Source organism: Eulemur rufifrons, chromosome 19 (assembly GCF_041146395.1).
Source record: "Eulemur rufifrons isolate Redbay chromosome 19, OSU_ERuf_1, whole genome shotgun sequence".
Classification (NCBI taxonomy): domain Eukaryota; kingdom Metazoa; phylum Chordata; class Mammalia; order Primates; family Lemuridae; genus Eulemur; species Eulemur rufifrons.
The window spans coordinates 100,977,981-100,998,563 of NC_091001.1; the positions used below are offsets into that span (position 1 = coordinate 100,977,981).

The following is a 20,583-nucleotide window of genomic DNA, read 5'->3' on the forward strand; positions in this document are numbered from 1 at the left end:
TACTTACAAAAACTTTGCTGGTCTGGCAGAAGAGATAATGATAATATGATTCCTTAAAAATTTAATAGCTCACTAGCACCAGGTGTGGGGATAGCACACGCCTGTAGTCCCACCTACTCAGAAAGCTGAGGCAGAAGGATCGCCTGAGCCCAGGATTTGGAGGCTGTGATCACACCATTGCAGTCCAGCCGTAGTGACAGAGGAAGACCCTGTTTCTTTCTTTCTTTTTTTTTTTTTTGTGACAAAGAGTCTCGCTCTCTTGCCCAGGCTAGAGTGCTGTGGCGTCAGCCTACCTCACAGCAACCTCAAACTCCCTGGCTCCAGCAATCCTTCTGCCTCAGTCTCCCGAGTAGCTGAGACTACAGGCATGCGCCACCATGCCTGTGTAATTTTTTTCTATATATATATTTGTAGTTGTCCAGATAATTTCTTTCTGTTTTTAGTAGAGACAGGGTCTCGTTCTTGCTGAGGCTGGTCTCGAACTCCTGACCTTGAGCAATCCTCCCAGAGTGCTCGGATTACAGGCGTGAGCCGCGCCTAGCCAATCCTGTTTCTTCAATTAAAAAAAAAAAAAAACAAAAAACTTCCTTGCTGTTTAGAGTCTCTGTTTGCAATGTGACATAGTTCAGACTTAGTGGTTTGTTTATTCTTTGAACAAATATTGAGAGCAGATATTTGGAGGGATTGAGATTGATTTCCTTTTGCAAAAAGTAGCTTTCTTTCAATTTAAATTTTTTAATTGCAGTTGTTCTCTGTTACTCAGATTTGGTTGCACTTTTTAAAAGAGTCAAAAGAGTGAGAGACTAACTTAGATTTCTTAAGCAGATTATTTGTTTTTCAGATTCGACCTCACATTACTACTTTGCGCAAATACACATACGGGAAGCATATACTGGCCAAGTTGGAAAAGTATTATTTGAAAAACAGCCCAGATCTAGGGCCCATTGGAGGACCACCAAATGGAATGCTGTAAAGGAATAAGAGAAAGAAGATGATTTAACCATGTGAAAAGAACGTTTCTTTTGTGAATTATCAAAACACAACTCAACTATGAATCTTCAAATTTTTTTTTTAAAGCAAAACTATTTATTGACTTTATTCATCCATTTGTAAATTTTTTAAGGTTCTTGTGTATATTAGGGGGGTGGGGGTGGTAAATGATAAATTATATTCAGCCCTGAATGGAGACCTATCAGATTGGATTGCTGGCAAAGCACAGAATGCCTGTATATGATGTAACTGTATCAAAAAAAAAAAAAGCTGTCACATATTTTGTAAATTTTTACCTTGTAAAGTCACAAAAATAGTTTTTAAAGGAAAAAGTACAGTATTCTTTTAATAAACTGGCTTGCAGTCTGGTAGGTCTACAACCCCATAGCACAACAGGTTTATAGAGATGTATATAGAATTATAGTCCTTATTTTTTTTGTTTTGCGTGACGTGACGCCTTTTATAACAGATTAACAATCAACTGCATAAATATTAATATTTTAAAAAGAAAGTTAAGTTGTATTTTGGTAATTCACAAACTATCATGCAAATAAAAACGCAGCAAGAGAACAATAAAATGATTTGAGATGAAAAGAACCTAACATTATTTACAGTGGACGTGCTGTTTTAATACAAATACTGCCCTAAAATGTCTCTGGCAATGTACAGAAATATTGTATATACTTACATATGTAATTGTTGTAAGAGTTAGAAAAAACAAAATCATGGTGACACTTCCATGCAGTTAAGTGCACTAAATGAAAAGTTAAGTCACATATTAACTTTTCAGTTTGGTTTGCAATGAGAAAGAGTGGAAATTTGTATTTTGTTTTGCTTATAGAATTACAAAAATATGTTGAGGAAGTGTTGAGCTTTATTTTGCTTTTTCATAGTAGATGCAAAAAGTAGGAATCAGATAGAGGTAAAAAGGGGCCACTGAAAAGTGAATTTGATAGCTCAACATTTAAGCATGATTACATATTCAGATAGCTTTTTTTGCTTCCTATAAATATATGCATTGTGTGTGTAGTAATAGGTGTAAGTTTACACTTTGAAAGCAAATCTTGTTTCGATGTTATTATAAAAGCCTTGCTAATTTAGTAGTGACACCTTCCTTGGTTGTACAGGTGTACATTTGTAAACCTTCATGCTGTAAATGGAATTTGTTTTATCTCTTTGGGAAACATTTGCATTTTAGTGTACATTTATGTCCCTGCCCTCTTTGACCTGGCAATATAGTGTTGTATAATGTAAATTTATTTCTCCAAATTGAGAGTGATTTTTTAAAAATTTTTTATCTTTATATGGTTTAAGAAGTATGAACCAGCTTTCTTTTTATTATTGTGAGAAACATTTTGTTTTATAACATAGTTGTCAACTCTGTTAATATGGACATGCTAGGATTTGGATCACTTTCAATTGAAGTCAGGGTATTGTGCATAATAGAAAGTATTGGACTGAGATACTTGGTTACCATGGAGCCAATGCTTTTTCCATCTTATTAAATGTGATGTGACTTTTTTCTTTGTACAGAAGAGTACTGTATTTTTGAATAGCCTATTCCCAAGTAAGAGCAAATCTGTATGATACCATTTTTTCCTCTGGACATAAACATTATAACAGTAACATGATGTACATTTACAAGCGGCCTTATGTACATTTCCCAACAATCTTTTTAAGGCAAAATTGTGACCATATGTGTATAATTAAAATCGTTTTTAATCCTTTGCCTATGAAAATATTTTGGAAAAAAACTTGCTGTGTATATTCAGTTTCTGAAAGATAAAGAAAGTGCTTTGTATTTTGTTGAAGTCAGTATTTTGTATAAACATTTATGTTAACTCACTTATGTTTAGTGCTGAAAACTAAAATGAACATGCTGTCAGTTGAACATGGAAGGGATTTTTTACTAGAGGTCTGCAGAGGAAAAGCAGTCCTTCTGAGCACAATATTGAATATAAAGGTTTTATCACTTAGCTGTTCATATCATGAACCTAAAAATAATGGCATAATGTTTGGGGTGCCAGGCATACTTCTTAATGTTTAATGTTGAGTTATTCTAGTTTTCTAACCCAACATTCCTTGGTGAGGCCATTAAATCCTGCCACCTGTCATTGTTCCTTCTTGTAGTCACACTGGTTCATCAGCATGTCCCAGTCACAGTAGCAGTGCTTCCCCTACCCCCACACAAAGCTGCTCTCTTCCACTCTCCTAGTTTGTTTTGCCAGCCATAGAGTGTCTTGGCCCCTTGTCAAAATTTTGTTCCCAGTATCAGCCCATGGTTTCAGGATCAAAGCTGTCCTTGTTGGATATTGCTAATAGCTAACCTGTCTTTGTACAGTTGAATTCCTAGTCTTCCTTCATTCTTGCCCTCTGTTGGCACAAGCAGTTAAATCTCTGCAATTTTAGAAGATGGCAGTTCTAGAGAATATTACATTGGGAAACTGAACCCTCTGGGGTCCTGATAGTCCCATGTGTCCCAATGCCGACAACCCAATCTTCCCAATACCCTTAGGCCTATTCTAGAAAAACACATTGTTGTAGAAATGTTATGGTCTGCCATTTTTGGTGTCCACTCCAATCCCACCTTTTAGGAAGTTAGCGTGAAATTTTGGTAAAATCTGAGAATGACACTTCAGATTAAAGAAATTTAACTGGGCAAAAACACCTAGGCTTTACTCTTGAATGTCTCCTTTCTGATATGGATTGTTTCTGGACCAGTTTGTCCTAAGTCCTGGCTCTTATTGGTTCATATGAAATAATGTTAACTTCACTTCTTTGTATATTATGTATAAATTAGAAAATGAAAAAATGTGTGAATAACGTATGAAATAAACCTGGTCTTGTGTTTTTCTCTAGATAAAATAACCCTCTGTACCTCAATTAAGATCACCCATTCAAGTTTACTCTGACTTAAGGAAAACAATATCCTGACTGCCCACAGAACCTTGGAGCTAAAGAGTTCTTAACTCTGAGAACTTTATTACAGGATGGATCCTATAGGAAGTTCAATATTAAGTAGGGTTGTTAGTGAACTTTACGTTCGTATACTGTACATAAATTTCTCTAGTTTCTATTATGTTCCAGTCACAGAACTTTTAAAAAATATATATTTACCAAGAACTTAAACCAGATAAAACAGTTTTGTCTTCTATCTGGTAGTGTAAGGGAAAGAAATTGGCTAAATGAAGATTTGATTCAAAGTTTCTTGGACAATTAGAGTACAATGGTTCGGAGTTTGGGTTCTGGAATTAAACTGCCCAGGTTCCAAACGCTAGCTTCCCATCTGTTAGGCAAATGGTTTCATCTTTTAAGTCTTGGTTTCCTTGTGTAAGATAAAGGGAATGATACCGACCTGCTGAGATGATGAGGATTAAAGAGAACATGCATGAAGTGCCATGGCAAGTGAGAACTTGCTACTTGTTAGCTAACCAAGCAACTCCTGTGTATCACTTGGGGTTATTAGTAACTTTATAAACAGCTCTTGATTCAAGTTGTAGATAAATTGCTAAGTTATACATAGATTTGCTCTGATGTGTATGAGCTGCCAGGTTGCAGAGAAAGGCAATGTGATGGAGAATCTCAATCCCTCCCTCTCACAGAGGCCTGGAAGCCGCTGAGGTCTTGTGGAGGTCAGACAGTGGTTCAAGACCATCAATCCATCCCTGCCATTCCTCACATTCATCCTTTCCATCATTTTCACTGGCCAGTTTGGGAGCCCTTGATGCTGTGATTATGTAGTAGTAAAAGAACAGGACTGCCAGCAAGTCAGTATTTTGCTGAGCATTTGATTACAAAGAGCTACCTACGATTATTTCTAAATGTCTGCTTTTTTAGAGGCGAGGTCTTGCTCCATCGCCCAGGCTGGAGTGCAATGGCTCGATCATAGCTCACTGCAACCACAAACAACTAGGCTCAAGGGATCTTCACGCCTCAGTCTCTGAGTTAGGTAGGGCTACAGACACACACCACCTGGCTGTAGAGACAGGGTAGTTAAGTTGCCCAGGCTGGTCTTGAACTGGCCTCAAGTGATCCTCCTGTGTCAGCCTCCTAAAGTGCTAGGATTATGTGTGAGCCACCCACCTGCACCGATGTCTGCTTTGAGAATTGAGCCATAGTTGTAGTCAAGTGAGGAAAAAGCCCTCTGTGGGTCCATCCAACTGATGCATCAAGTTTGAGTTTCACCTGAAGAAAGCCACAGTAACACTCCTTAGTAAAGCTCTGCCAATTTGGCTTATAGCAAGGAGAGCACTGAATTAAGAAACATTTGCCTGTTGGCGTTCGAAACCATTCCCTCTTGGCCGCTGCGTGGACTACAAAGTTAAGTTGACGGAGGCCTCCCCAAAGCAGTAGGTATTTAGAAATCAGAACCCAAGAGGGTTTCGCCCTACACAAAGCACAGGATTCCACCCTCATAGAAGATACGGAATATTGCCCAATAATTCCGTATGAACATGGCCATCTATGACTCCTAAAGGAAGTCAAGGGTTGAGAGGATCATGTGCCTTCCCTCCACACACCTCTTGGGAGCAGGCCTGGCGTCCATGCAGTTGAGCAGAAGACGCCGTCCACTTCAGGGCCGTGTCTTCACTGTGTACAGAGCACCTAGCTCATGGCCAGACGGAGCTTACTGCAAGAATGGCAAACACTGGAGGGAAACCCGCGACAAATCATCCCATGACCAGTAGGATCATGTTGACAACGTTAGGCCTCACTTACTTTTTGGAAAGGCAGTAAGCCTGACGAAAAAGAAATACCCTATCTCGAAAGCTTTAGATGTAGACAGGAATCAAGATTTCAAAACTAAGTTGTGGGGGAGAGCACGGTGCGAAGTGCCTTGGGCTGAGAAGGGAAAGGCAGAATGAGGAGGAGGGGAGGGCGTCATCCACTGAGCACCTCCTTTGTGTCAGGGGTTAACTCTAGGTGCTGGGGGTGCAGCCCTCAAAAAGCACACATCCCAGTGCAGGGAGACACAGAATGAGGTCCTTGAATAGAAGCAATAATGTGATTAACACAGGAAGTCATCACAGATGCTGGGGCGGAGAGTGGCCAGAGCAGCCGTGGAGGGCGGGCCGAGCCGCGGCGGCGGGGAGACGGCAGGAGCGCACAGTCCGCGGTGCGATCGCAGCTGGGGCTCCCACGACCAGGGCCGACCGCACCCTCTAGCCTCACCCTCCAACCCCACCTCCAAGCCTTTTATGGGAGGAAGCCTTGGAAAGCCAGGGCTCCCAACACCTGGAGGGGGCCTTCCCCGACAGGGGTTAGCAGGAAACCTCGCGATCATCCTGGAGAAGAGCAACGTTTGGGAACCCTCCTCTCTGCCCCACTCCTTCCTTCCAAAGGCAGTTCCGGTCTGGGCTGTGGGGTGGGAGCTTGCAGGGCACCTGTGATCTGAGGAGGGGTGTCACCACCCACAGGTTGGGAGGGTGGCAGCTTCATCTGTATTCCAATCCCACTCCCTCCCGAGTAGAGTGGGGAACTAGGGAAGGGACCTGGAGGCCAAAGCTGTCCCAGGATGAGACAGCTACACACACTGAGGGGACAGCCTCCAGGTGGGCTCACTCCAGAAAGGGGCCTTCGGAAGCGGCAGGCCCGCCTGGGTGACACCCTCCGCTCTCCCTGCTTCAGTTTGCTCACCTGAGCAGAACCCGGCAGGGCTGCTGGGAAGGCTGCCTGGGCGCAGACGCAGGAGGACCGCCACCTCCTAGGCCTGCGCTGAGCACCCGGTGCCCGCCCTGAGCCGCGCCCGGGGGTCGCCGCCGCCGCCTGCCGCCCCCCGCCCAGGGGCGCCCCCTGCCGGCCTCCCCGCCAGCAGCGCACAGCAGCTGCAGCGCACCCCGGGGAATCGCTCAGGCTCCAGAAGCGTTCTTCCTTTAATTACTTGGGATTGATCTTTCTAAACCGGATTATGACAACACGCCCTGCTTTCCTGAACAAGGAAAGAATCTCCACCCACCACCCTCGTGGCTCCAACTGCCATTCATTATATGACAGCCTGTAGCTGTAGCACATACCCTGTCTATCCTATCCCACCATAGCTCAGCCCTAATCTCTCCCGTAAGATCCGAACCCCGAAATCCCGCAGCCTGAAATGCAACGTCTCCATTCGAGTGTTCCACTGACCCCACGTCCCCTGTCCGGAACTGAGCCCACCTTCTTGCCCAACCCTTCTTTTTCTCTGCCTCTGTCACTTCCCTTCTTGAACAAATCGTCCCCCAAAGCCATACGTGGAGCGACTAAGTAAAGTATTACTCTCTCTCAAATATTTCATGAAACACGCACAAAATATGTATTCATCTGCAGTTCAAATTTAACTGGCATCCTGTGTTTTTATTTGCTAAATCTGGCAACCCCACTGCCTACCTCTCCAAGCCAGTTCCTCCCATTCTTCTCAATCCAGGTCTGGAACCCTCTCTGGAGGCTTCCTTGGACAGATACAGGGAATAACTCCTCCAGGCACAATGTATGATCACTGTGATGACCACGTACTGGAATTGCTTGTCTTCTTGTATTTCTCCAACCAGACTATGACCTTTTGAAAGGCCAGACTGTTTTTTGGCTTTGTTTACTTTCTCTTTTTCTTTCTTTTTTCTTTTTTTTTTTCTTTTTTTTTTTTTTTGAGACTGGGTCTTGCTGTGTCACCCAGAGGCTCATTGCAGACTCTAACTCCTGGGCTCAAGAATCCTCCGGCTGAGTACCTACAGGGCCAGGCCACCATGCTGGGCTAATTTTTTAATTTTTTATTTTTTTAGAGACTGGGTCTCACTATGTTGCCCAGGCTGGTCTCAAACTCCTGGCTTCAAAAGATCCCCTAGCCTTGGCCTCCCACAGTGCTGGCAGCCACCTGCCTGGCCTCAAACTGTAGATTTTTCTCTCTCTCTACCCAAAGCCTGATGTTAGGAAACGCTTACAGATCATGGAGCCAATACAAGGTAAGCATGTTTTTAGCGGCAGTGTCTCAATCAAGAGCTATCATACAATGGTGCTTTCAGGGGTCTATTGGCCACTGCACCCAGAGGTTTATACTGCCAGGTTCTCTGAGTTACTTTTGAAAAATATTAATACTTGAGCAAATTCTTATGGTAAAAAATGTTTTCAACCAGTCAAATGTATACAAAGTAAAAACAAACAAAAAGCCTCCCCTTGCTGCCTCCACCCTTTAATTTCACACCCCTCTTAATAGTCAATCGCTGTTAACACTATAGTATGTAACTTCCAAATCTTCTTCTTTGTATTTATTAGGCTATAATAAAAAGCCTAATAATATTCCGAAAAGGTGGAATCATATAGGACACATTCACTGAACAGAATTAGAAATGGAGGACAAAAATATAGCTTAGAAACAGAAATAGAAATACATCTATTAATAAAGCATGTCTTAGAAATAGAAATGGATTTATTACTAGAAATAATCTCAGAAAATTTAAAAATACTCTTCTTAATAACTCTTAGGTTAAAGAGCTAATCTAATGTGGGATAAACTATTATGGCTTACTTTCAAAAGTAATAACAATGAGAGTCTTATATGTCAAAATCTGGGGGATTCAGGCCAAAGGCTATTTAGGGAAAAATGTTTAGCCAAGAAAATCTGAAGCCAAATGAACTCAAGAAGCTAGTAAAATAACAATAAAAGAATTACAAAGAAAGTAGAAAGAAGGAATTAATAACAAACTCACACACAAAAAAATCTTGATTGGTTAAAAATAATGAATTAGACATGCTTTTGGCAAATCAGAATTTTTTTTTAGACATTAGTAAACATATAAAATCATGGTTTTTTTTTTAATAAATTAGAATATTACATTAAAAGTCTACCCATAAATTAAAAACCCAAATTAAATAAAAATTTTCTAGGAAAATACATAGTTCCAGAATTGACTTGAGTGGGAAACTTGAATAGATCAATAGTCATAAAAGAAATTTAGAGAGTACTCAAAAGAACAAAGTTGGAGGTCTCACACTTCCTGATTTCAAAACATATGACAAAGCTACATTAATCAAAAGGTACTGGCATAAAGACAGACATATAAACCAGTGGAAGAGATTAGACAGCACAGAAATAAACCCTCGAGTATACATACGGTCAAATAATCTTCCACAAGGTTACCAAGACCATTCAAAAGGGAAAGGACAATCTTTTCAACAAATGTTGCTGGGAAAATTTGATGTCCACACACAAAAGTTGGACCCTTACCTTTCACCATATACAAAAATTAACTCAAAAGGAATAAAAACCTAAACATAAGACCTAAAACTATAAGACTCTTAGAAGAAAACATAGGGGAAAGCTTCGAAACAATGGATTTGGCAGTGATTCTTGGCTATGGCACCAAAAGCACATGCAACAAAAGGCAAAATAGATAAATGAGACTACATCAAACTAAAAACTTCCATGCACCAAAGGAAATGATCAAGAATGTGAGAAGGCAACCTAGAGACTGGGAGAAAATATTTGCAAATCAGTATATGATAAGGGGTTAATATCCAGAATATGTAAAGAACTCCTGCAACTTAACAATAACAACAACAAAAAAAGAACCTGGTTAAAAAATGGGCAAAGGACTTGAATAGACATTTCTCCAAAGATGACATAAATGGCCAAAAAGCACATGAAAAGATGCTCAACCTCTTTCATCATTAAGGAAATGCAAACCAAAAGCACAATGAGATATCACTTCACAAACCCATTAGGATGGCTTCTACTAAAATTTTTTTAAAAACTAGAAAATAAGTGTTGGCAAGGATGTGGAAAAATTGGAACCCTTGTACACTATTGATGGGAATGTAGAATAGTGTAGCCTCTATGGAAAAAACAGTATGGTGGTTCCTCAAAAAATTAAAAATAGAACTATCACATGATTCAGCAATTCCACTTCTTAGAATACATCCAAAACAGTTGAAAGTAGGATCTTGAAGAGATATTTGCCTACCCATGTTCACAGCATCATTCACAGTATCTAAGAGGTGGCAGTAACCCAAGCATTCACTTACAGATGAATGGAAATGGGTAAATAAAATGTGGTGTGTGTGTGTGTGTGTGTGTGTGTGTATATGTATAATATATATACACACAAAAAAAATGAAATATCAGCCTTGAAAAAGAGGAAGTTTTGATTACATGCTACATACAACATGGATGAAAAGCCAGGGCATTGTGCTAAATGAAATAAGTCACAAAAAGACAAATACTGTATTTGCCCAAATGAGTTGAAAACTACGTCCACACAGAAAACTGCACACAAATGTTTATAGCAGCTTTATTCATAATTGCCAAAAATTCAGAGCAACCACGATATCCTTCAGAAATGGATAAACAAATTGGTGTATCCATACAATGGAATATTATTCTGCAATAAAAAGAAGGGATCTTATCAAGCCATGAAAAGACATGGAGGAACACTAAATGCATACTACTAGGTGAAAGAAGCCAACCTGAAGAGGCTACATACTGTATATGTGCAGCTATGAGACATTCTGGAAAAGGCAAAACTATAGAGACAATATCAAGAGCAGGGGTTGCCAGGGGTTGAGGGCAGTGAGGGGTGAGCAGGTAGAACACAGGGCATTTTTAGAGCAGGGAAGCTGCTCTGTGTCATGCTGTAATGGTGGAGACATGTCATTACGCATTTGTCCAAACCTGTAGAATCCACACCACTAAGAGTGCACCCTAATGTAAACTATGGACTTTATTTAATAATAATGTACCAACATTGGTTCATCAGTTGTAACAGATGTACCACATAAATGCAAGATGTTAACAATAGGAGACCAGCCCTGGCAACATAGGGGGACCCCGTATCTACAAAAAATTAAAGAAAAAATTAACCAAGTGTGGTGGTGTGCTCCTATTGTCCCAGGTACTCAGGAGTCTGAGGCTGCAGTGAGCTATGATCATGTCACTGCACTTCAGCCTGGGTGACAGAGCAAGACCCTATCTCTCTAATAAAAAAAGAAAAAAAAAGGAGAAACAGTGCATATTGGGGTGGGGAGGGGTCTCTATGGGAACTCTCTATATTTTCTACTCAATTTTTCTGTAAACCTAAAATGGCTCTTAAGAAAGTCTATTAATTTAAAAGGAAGGAAGGAAGGGAGGAAGGGAGGGAAGGAAACCACTCCTCACACCACAAAGGGCCAGGCTCCTGGTGGGCTCTTGCCAAGTGTGAGTTCCTGACCTCTGCCCGAGCACCTGTCCTCTCTCCCCTCCAGCCCCCCAGCTCAGACTTCCTCAGGTGTGTGTAATCAGGCATCTCTGCTAACTGCCCTCGGGTGACATTCCCACTCCTTAGCCCCTCACCATCCTACTCCAGCTTCCCGTCAGCCCCACCCTGCCGCTGTCTTCAGGCCTGGCCGCAAGCATTTAGGGGACACCATTACTTGGTGCTGCACAGATGGCCTGGCCCTTGCAGGCCCCCAGCTGGCCGAGCCCTCCTCCAGCTGGAACAGCCTTTCCCTGGCTCTGCTGCCTGGCGGAACTGCTACTCAACAGGCAGGTTTCTGCCTGGACACCAACTTCTCCAGGGAGCCTTCCCTGAACTCCACCCCCACCCTGGTGCTGGAGGCCCCTGGCTCCTGAATCACGTCATCACAGGACGCTGAGACTGGAGCTGTCCCAGGGCAGGACCTGGCTGGGAACGGGTGCTCACTGCCAGTTCAGAGCCATCCAGAGGAGCGGAGGCACAGCCTTCTGGGAGAACAGAATCTCCTCCCAAGCAGCCAGGCTGCTCCCGGCCTAGGCAAGGACGTCCAAGGTGTCCACGCGAGGATGCTCAGCAGCATTGCTTGTGGTGGCAAAGCATTTAAAAATGACACCTATCAGAAGGTGGATGGTTAATAAACCAAGGTAAAGCCAAACTGGGGAATCCCAAGAGCAACTAACAAGGCTGAGTCTGGTCTACAGATACTGACATTTCTAACACATACTGTCGGGTCAAAAGGCCAGTTGTGGAAGATGTTAAACAACACATACACACAATCATGTATTTGTGTAAGTGTCATTTATGTATGTAAATGGATGGGAAAAGGTCTGAATAAGCCCCACCAAACTGGGCAGAGGAGTATATCATAGGAGAAAGGAGGCAGCAGAGAAGTTGGGAGGGGGTTTACTTTTTCCTCCACATACCTCTGTATTATTAGAATTTTTTTATAAAATGACTGTATTCATGTATCAGGTGTATTTGTAAAAATGGGATGAATCTATATATGCTGACTTGGAAATGTGCCCAATCTATGCTGTTAACATAAGAGTTAACACACACAGGCAATTGCGTAGACACAGGAAGCAAACTGGAAGGATCCATCACAAACTTCTAACAGTGGTTACCCCTGAGGAGTAGGCTAAGGGAAAAGGAACTTTCAAGTTTTATGTTCTATGCTTTGGTACTGTTAGAATTTGTTAAGACACACAAACATCAATCTTGTTGCTAAAACAAAAATAAAACCTATTTTCTTTTTTTTTTTTTTTTTTTGAGACAGAGTCTCCCTTTGTTGCCCAGGCTAGAGTGCCGTGGCATCAGCCTAGCTCACAGCAACCTCAAACTCCTGGGCTCAAGCGATCCTCCTGCCTCAGCCTCCCGAGTAGCTGGGACTACAGGCATGCGCCACCATGCCCGGATAATTTTTTCTGTATATATTTTTAGTTGTCCATATAATTTCTTTCTGTTTTTAGTAGACACGAGGTCTCGCTCTTGCTCAGGCTGGTCTTGAACTCCGGAGCTCAAATGATCCACCTGCCTCACACCTCCCAGAGTGCTAGCATTATAGGCATGACCCACCGCACCCAGCCCTATAAAGCCTATTTTCTACGGAAAGTTTTGGTGGAGGACTGAACGAATGGATGAGATGCGTAAATTAAGAGATTCTTTGGCCAGAGGCTTGTCGTTCCACGCTTGTGTCCTCAGCGAAAAGGGCGTGTCTGGAGAGGCGAGCAAGGGACACCATCACTTCTGCTGCTCAGAAGTGCAGGAAAATCACCTTCTTGTCAGAGAGGGCTCCCCAGCACCCATGGGTGCAGGACTGCCACCCAGCTTTTCCCACCTTCCCGGCATAAGCCCAGTGACTGGTTTCCAGTGAAACATGGCACTTTCCAGCCTCTCCTGCCTGGCCCACGCTGTGCCCCTTGCTGGGATCACCCTCCCCTTTCTTCTGCCTAGATGAGCACTGCTTGGCATTAGAGACCCCTGCCCTGGACTCCCTCGGCCCGACTGCCCGCCTCCTGTCGGGTCCAGTGTCTCAGTGAGGGTCCAGTGCCTCTGAGTGTCTCAGACAGAAAGTGGGGTCCTCGAGGGCAAAGGCCATCTCCTCACCCAGAGTCCCCAGAGCCTGGCCCTGACGTTGAAGGGAATTCCCTTTCAGCTTCACCAACACTTCATACCATGGGATTTCAGAAGGAGGTTGGGAAGATAACCAAGTGTGACACCGCGTGAAAGCTCACGGGGCTTATGTGTCAACAAGAAGTGTCTTTCCCCATCAGGCCTAGACTGTACGTGAGTCAGGGCACTGGGTGGTCAACATGGAGACACGTGGGGACAGCAGGTCCTGGGAGAGAGTCTGGTTCCCATAGTGTGGTGTCCAGGATTAGCAGGTGACAGGGTGAGACCTGAGGAAAATGAGCTGTGCTAGTTAAGGAAGTTCCCTTCAAATATCCATGGAGGTTGGCTTGGATCCTGAAATCACGGGCTGATGCCAGAAACAGTAATAACAGCAGTAGCTGAAAGTTATAGACTCTTCCCTAAGTGCCAGGTGCCAAGTGCTTCACACATGTTATCGTTATCTCGTCTCCCCCTTGTAACAACTCTGGGGGGAATGTACTATGATCATACCCATTTTATAGATAAAGAAACTGAGGCTTAGAGAGGTTGTATGACTTGTCCAGGGTGGCAGGCCTAGACTTGAAATCCAGACAGTATGATGCCAGAGCCAACACCCTTAAGTGCCATGCCCAGGCTCTGGAACTCAGACCCCCACAGGCCCAGGGGCTAGTGGAGACCAGAAATGCACACACTGCGACTTGCATCTTCAGCTGGTCTCTGTCTTGATGGGATGTGGGTTCAAGGTACTAGCTTTTCTGATTCTGCTAAAAAAGTCAGAAATCTAGATTCTGATATGCAATTTCCTTATGGAAATCTCCTTTGTTAAATGCTGTAAGGGAAAAACTCCTCCAGGCCACATGCAGCCCCGAGGGCTGTCAGTTTGCAATCTCTGTCTGTACAGCCTCCTTGCAAATACAAAGTGACCTTCTTGTCTTGTCTGTTCTATGAATTTGCATATGTGTCCTGGGGCTGGAGGGGAGGCATACCTGTGCGTGTGAGGTGGGGTGCGTGCAACAACGGTAACACTGTGACTTACACAGCCTGCTTGCAGTGAGCGCAGAAATCCCTTCAGAGCCCAGCCCAGACTCTCCCCTGTGGGCTTTAAAAAGCCTAACTTCTCTGTGATTCCTAGGGTCCCACCTCCTGCCAGGTAAAATGCTAAGTGTCTTCCACGCATATGTCAGAATGTATTCAGATTGTTTACAGAACTTGCCCAGTGGCAGAGACAGACGGTGCTAAGGCTGACAGCCACACCCCAGTCTATCTGCCTCTCACAGTGAATCCTGTCGCAGGCACCTTCAGCATCAGGAACCTGCAGGGAGCGCGCAGGTGGATGGCCAGGCATCCTGCTGGCCACTCTCCAGTGCTTGTCTCGTTCAATCCTCACAACTGTCTGCGGAAGGTACTAGTATTTACCCAATTCATAGAGGAGCAAATTAAAGCACAAAGAGGTCACACAGCTAAAGTGGCTTTAAGAACTGTGGAAGGAAACTGCATACAGGGTCTCTGTAAAGCCCCTGGCCAGCTGAGTGGGTGGGGGTGGGTGGGACAGATGTGGCCTGCCGCTTCCCCGCTCCCCTTCCCAATAGGGGCTGAGTCAGAGAGGGCCTGGGGCTGCTCACACACCAGGTCATTGATGACTCCTTTTCAGATGGACTGGTGTGGGCCAGGGGCAAGGGGCCCCACCCCAGGAAGTGGCTCACAGTGACTGGGCCTGGCTGCACCTGGAAGGGTGTGGCTGGCTTTGGCACACTTACCTGTGGGAGAGCTTCCTGTCCAAGCCTCCAACAAAAAGGCTGCTCCTTGGGGCAGCCCAGAACTGAGTCACATGCCCGGGGCGGGGTCCACCGCAGGACTTCAGCACCCAGCACTGACCCAGCCAGGGAGGCCACTTCTCACGCCAGTCTGGTCCCTAAGAAGCTGGCTGTTTACAGGAACCTGATGGAAGGACACCACTTCCTCTCTGTGGTCCATCTCCAAGCCTCATTGCATCCTACGTCCTTCATATTGCTCAATCCTGTCCACCCTCCCCCCCATCTTCATGTCCTTGGCTCTACATGTCCCAGCCCGCAGTCTCCCTCCCCTGCAGCCCATCCTCCACACAGGTAGGGTCTTTCTAAAATGTAAACCTGATCCTGTCTCTCCATTGCTCTGAGACCTCAGTGGCTCTTCTTGCCTGGGCACAACCCTTTAGTGGCACAAGGGCACAGGCTCCCTCTGATCCAGCTCTCACCAGAGGTCATGTCTCCCGCCAGTCCAGCCCACTGCAGGTTCCCTCCGGTTCTTGAACATCCTGAAGGTCTTTCTTGCTTCCTTGTCTACTCTTTGCGGGGGTTCCCTTCCCGGAATGGCCTTTCCCTGCCCTACCTGCCTGTAGCAGACTGAACAATAGCCCTTAAAAGGCTGGGCCCGGTGGCTCATGCCTGTAATCCTAGCACTCTGGGAAGCCGAGGCGGGAGGATCACTCGAGGTCAGGAATTTGAGACCAGCCTGAGCAAGAGCAAGACCCCGTCTCTACTGAAAAATAAAAAGAAATTAACCTGACAACTAAAAATATATATAGAAAAAAATAGCCGGGCATGGTGGCGCATACCTGTAGTCCCAGCTACTCGGGAGGCTGAGGCAGGAGGATCGCTTGAGCCCAGGAGTTTGAGGTTGCTGTGAGCTAGGCTGACGCCACGGCACTCTAGCCGGAGCAACAGAGCGAGACTCTGTCTCAAAAAAAAAAAAAAAAAAATAGCCCTTAAAAAATAGCTTCATCTGAATGCCTGGAACGTGCGAATGTTACCTTATAGGGCAAGCAAACAGACAACAACAATAACAACAAAAAATGGTGGGGGGAGGTGTCTGCAGATTTGCAGATGTGATTAAGTTAAGCATTTTGAGATGGGGATGATTATCCTGGATTATTCTGGTGGGCCCAGAATGCAATCCCCATATTCTTTTTTTCTTTCTTTTGAGACAGAGAGTCTCACTATGTCACTGGGACTAGAGTGCAGTGGCGTCATCACAGCTCACTGCAGCCTCAAACTCCTGGGCTCAAACGATCCTCCTGTCTCAGTGGTCGAGTGGCTGGGACTATAGACACACACCACGATGCCCGGCTACTTTTTCTATTTTTGGTAGAGATGGCGTCTCGCTCTTGCTCAGGCTGGTCTCGAACTCCTCGCCTCAAGTGATCCTCCCACCTTGGCCTCCTAAAGTGCTAGGATTACAGGTGTGAGTCACTGTACCCGGCCTCCTATATTTTTATAAGAGAGAGACAGAGGGAGATTTCACTACACACAGAGCAGAAGGCAAGGTGAAGACATAGCAGTGGGAAATTTGAAGAGGCTGGCTTTGAACACTGGAGTGATGCAGCCCAAGCCAAGGAATGCAGGCAGCCACCAGAAGCTGGAAAAGGCAAGGAACAGCCTCCAGATGGAGCACAGGCTGCCAACACCTAGATGTTGACCCAGTGAACCTGGTTTTGGACTTCAGGCTTCCAGAACTATTAGAGAATCAATGGATGTTATTTAAGCCACCAGATTTGGAGTAGTTTGTTACAGCAGCCACAGGAGACTAACACACCGCCCAAGTCCTCTTTCTTGATTCAAGGTCAGGTCTAATGGCTTCTCAACCCACCCTCATCTGTGAAACCTTTTGGAGCCTTGTCCCAGCATTTGGAGTCCATTGTTTCCTTCAGCTGCTGGCGAACGGGCTAGTAGTTCACACAAATCTTGGTCTTAAAATGATCATTTATATATGTTTCTCCCCAAAGACTGTGAACACCTAGAAAGCGAAAACTTATGTTTTCACTTTTCTATCTCCAGCATCCATCTGGCCCCGGGCCCGGCTCCCAGTATGTTCTCTGCGGCCGTCACACTGTGGCGCTGCCCAACTCCAGGGGCACCATGCATGCTGGACGTTATGGGAAATGAATCCCTAGAACAGATTCCGAGGGGAACCATTTACATAAAAGATACTGTGAATCGTGCTTCCTGGAGTTGGGCAACCCTGTAGCTCTGGACACATTTATCAAATGAATGAACTATATTCCACCGTCCTCCTCCAAAAAAAAAAAAAAAAGCTATTCCCTATTCCCACAGATGATGGCAGCATCAGGCGTTAAGTGTGGCCTCCCGAGGGAGCTGCTCTAGGAAGGAGATACTCTGATTGGGATGTGTCCATTCCAGTGATATTCACAAAGGCCTGTCCTTCCCTCACTCTTCGGCTGACATTCTACAGGCAGCTTAGAAGGTGCAGGAAACCATACATTAGAAATGCGCAGGAGGCCCGGGGGCGAGGCAGGGATGAGGATGGTAACAGAGAAGCACCTGCCATACAGGCAGTCCCTCCATGCTCAGAACTAGCTGAGCACACAAGTGAAAACAGAAATGCACTTAGATACATAGTTCCCATATCTTCCAGAACAAACATATTAGTTCCTCAGAAGAAATAAAAACTTGCCACTGCCTTTAGGTCCATTGCTCATCTCAGTGGACTCAAGGACAGCTCTACTGCGTGAGGGGCTTCCTCTGGAGTCCCCTGGTGGAAGTCAGGGCCACGCCCTGCGCTTGGACCCCGCAGGGCAATTCCATGGTGCATCAGAGGAGCAAAGGGCCTGTGTGGCCTCCAGACGGTCCTCAGAGAAACCTCTGCCAAACACAGCTCCTTCCGCTCTACACCTCTTCTGGGGACAGGAGCTGTTATGTGACTTAAGTCAAATCCAAAAGTTACCATACAGTCCGGGCTGCCTCCCAGAGGCTCTTATTGGCGGCATTTTCAAAGCTGTTTCTCGAGCCTTCCTCCCCGGGTGCCTCTTCCTCCCTCTTCCAGCCATCCTCCCCTCACTCTCGTGGGATTATCCACTTAGTCATGTACGGAGGACTAAACTTATCAGTGTATTGTTAGGACTAGATATCCTGGCAAGTGACAGAAAATTCAGAATAATAGTGTCTTAAACAACAACAAAAAAGTATATATTTCCATCATGTATAAGGGTTGGCGTTGTGCTCCATTGGCCAGGGACCCAACCTTCTTCTAACGTGTTCCTCTGCCACGCATGGCCCCTGTTCCCAAGTTCACTTCCTGGCGCAAGATGACTGCTCCAGCAGCAGCCATATGTCTGCATCGAGCCAAGAGGAAAGAGAAAGGGGAGGAGGAAGGGCACACCTCTTTCCTTTGACACTTCCCTGAAGGTGCGTGGACCACTTCTGCTCACGTACCACTGGCAAAACCCTAACCACAAGGCCACACATTGCTGTAACAGATGCTAGAAAAATTAGTCTTTGAGTGGCCATGAGCCCAGTTGAAATTGAGGGAATCTCTTATTGAGAAAGAGAATAGATACGGAAGCAACCAGAAGTGTCTGCCCCAACCAGGTGGTAACAAAAGGTTTCAGGAAAATGTTTCATAATGGGTGGGACATTCAGCAAACAACAATGAGATATCATTTTACCTACATCAGATGACAAAATATAGAAAGTCCAACAATACCAAGTCATAGAGAACATGTAGAAAAATGGGAACTCCCCTAACTGCTGTTGAGAGTGTAAATTACTATAAGCCCTTTGGGGAGCAATTTGCTTAGAGAAATTGCTTAGAGCAATTCCTAAGGAAGTTGAAGATGTTCATACCCATAATCCAGGAACTCCACTTCTAGGGAAAGTCTCATACATGCACTCAGGAAGACAAGTATAAGAGTTGACTGCAGCAATGTATGTGACATTTAAAAAAAAAACAAACTGGAAACCACCACCAAATGTCCATGGATAAACAACTGTGCCATTTTTATAATGCAAATAAATGCAATGAAATATTATAGAGCAATTAAAATAAATGAACCACATCCACCTGTATCAACATGGATAAATCTCAAAACATAACATGAGTTGGGAAAATTCAGTTGTATCTGTGGATTAGTCAGGATTCTCCAGAAAAACAGAACTAATAGGATATGTATCTATGGAGACCAAGAAATCTGCCATTTGTAAGCTGGAGATCCAAGAGAGCTGGTACTATGCAGTCCAAGTCCAAAGGCCTGAGAACCAGGAGTTCCAATGTCCAAGGGCAGAAGATGGATGTCCCAGCTCAATAAGAGAGAGAATTTGCCCTTTCTCCACATATTTATTCTATGTGGGCCCTCAATGAATTAGATGGTGCCCGTCACACCGGTGAGAGTGGATCTGCCTTACTCAGTCTACTGATTCAAATGCAAATTTCTTCTGGAAGCACCCTCACAGACACACTCAGAAGTAATATTTTACCAGCTACCTCGGCATCCTTTAGCCTGGTCAAGTTAACACATAAAATTAGCCATCACAATCTGTAATGTTCCATTTCATAAAAAGGGATAGAAGAAAAAAAAATCATATCAAGATTTGGTAAACTAGGTGGTAGTTTCACAGGTGTTCATCGTGTTATTCTTTATTATATGTTTGAAATGGTTTACAATGAAACAGTTAGCTGTCTTTTAAAATGCTTCACAAGGGGAAGAAATTGGCATGAAAAAGTTTGTGTTTTGCATCATCTAGAAGTAAGAATGCCCTCACATGCATCTGATCCTCTCTACGAAGTCAAAATGTTTAGTGGACATGGTATTGGCTCCCCCAAATCCAAGCCCCTGGATGATTAATCTAAAATCATACTGGTAATCAAACTCCCTTTGCCAGTGATGGGTTCAGGGCCCCACTTTGGGCTGGTGAGTTGTTTTAAGAAAATAATAGGTCACTCTTTAAATTGCTCTTTTCACATAAAAATAGGTTTTGAAAAACTTTCCATGTCAGGACCTAACCATCTTCTTCATTTAAAAAAATGTTGCATCGTATTCCACAGTGTGCGAACAGTCACGTTTATTTCACTTTTCCTTTATTGGTGAACATTCAGACGTGCCTCTTTGGACACTGGTGAAAATACTTCTGAAGAGGAAATGTACTAAAGTAGAATTCCTGACTTACAGGAGCTAAGTGCCTTTTAAGTTTAGATAGATGCTGTCGGCTTGCCCAGAGGATGCCTGTGCCAGTTTAGGTGCCTGATGTAGCAACGTGCACCGTGTGCTCAGGTGCTGGCCTCCTCCCTCTTCCTGCCTGCCCACTCCATGGGCTGCAGCTCCCGTGCAATAGCGCAATAGCCTGCATTTCTCCCACAGGGAAGCCCTGGGTGTCCGTGGGAAGAACGAGAGAGAGAGAAACGCAGGAGGAGACAACCGGCCCTGCCTTCTAGGAGCTTTCTTTGATTCACCATAGATGACACTGAAAATATTTAATTACCCATGGTTCTAACACAAATCAGGACAGAGGCCTTG

At 44.5% G+C, this 20,583-nt stretch overlaps 1 protein-coding gene across 20 annotated transcripts in view; it reads left to right on the forward strand.

The window, feature by feature from the left end:
• The window catches only part of PUM2 (pumilio RNA binding family member 2), an 89,871-nt gene extending 85,998 nt beyond the window's left edge, over positions 1-3,873 (forward strand). For 13 of the 20 annotated variants that reach the window (XM_069495055.1, XM_069495059.1, XM_069495051.1 and 10 more), the window contains one exon: positions 842-3,873. In XM_069495055.1, coding sequence (XP_069351156.1) covers positions 842-973 — 132 coding nt within the window. In that variant the 3' untranslated portion in view covers positions 974-3,873. The remainder of the gene's footprint in view (positions 1-841) is intronic. The other 7 variants (XM_069495048.1, XM_069495045.1, XM_069495054.1 and 4 more) reach the window with 1 other exon arrangement.
• Positions 3,874-20,583: the final 16,710 nt, after the last annotated feature.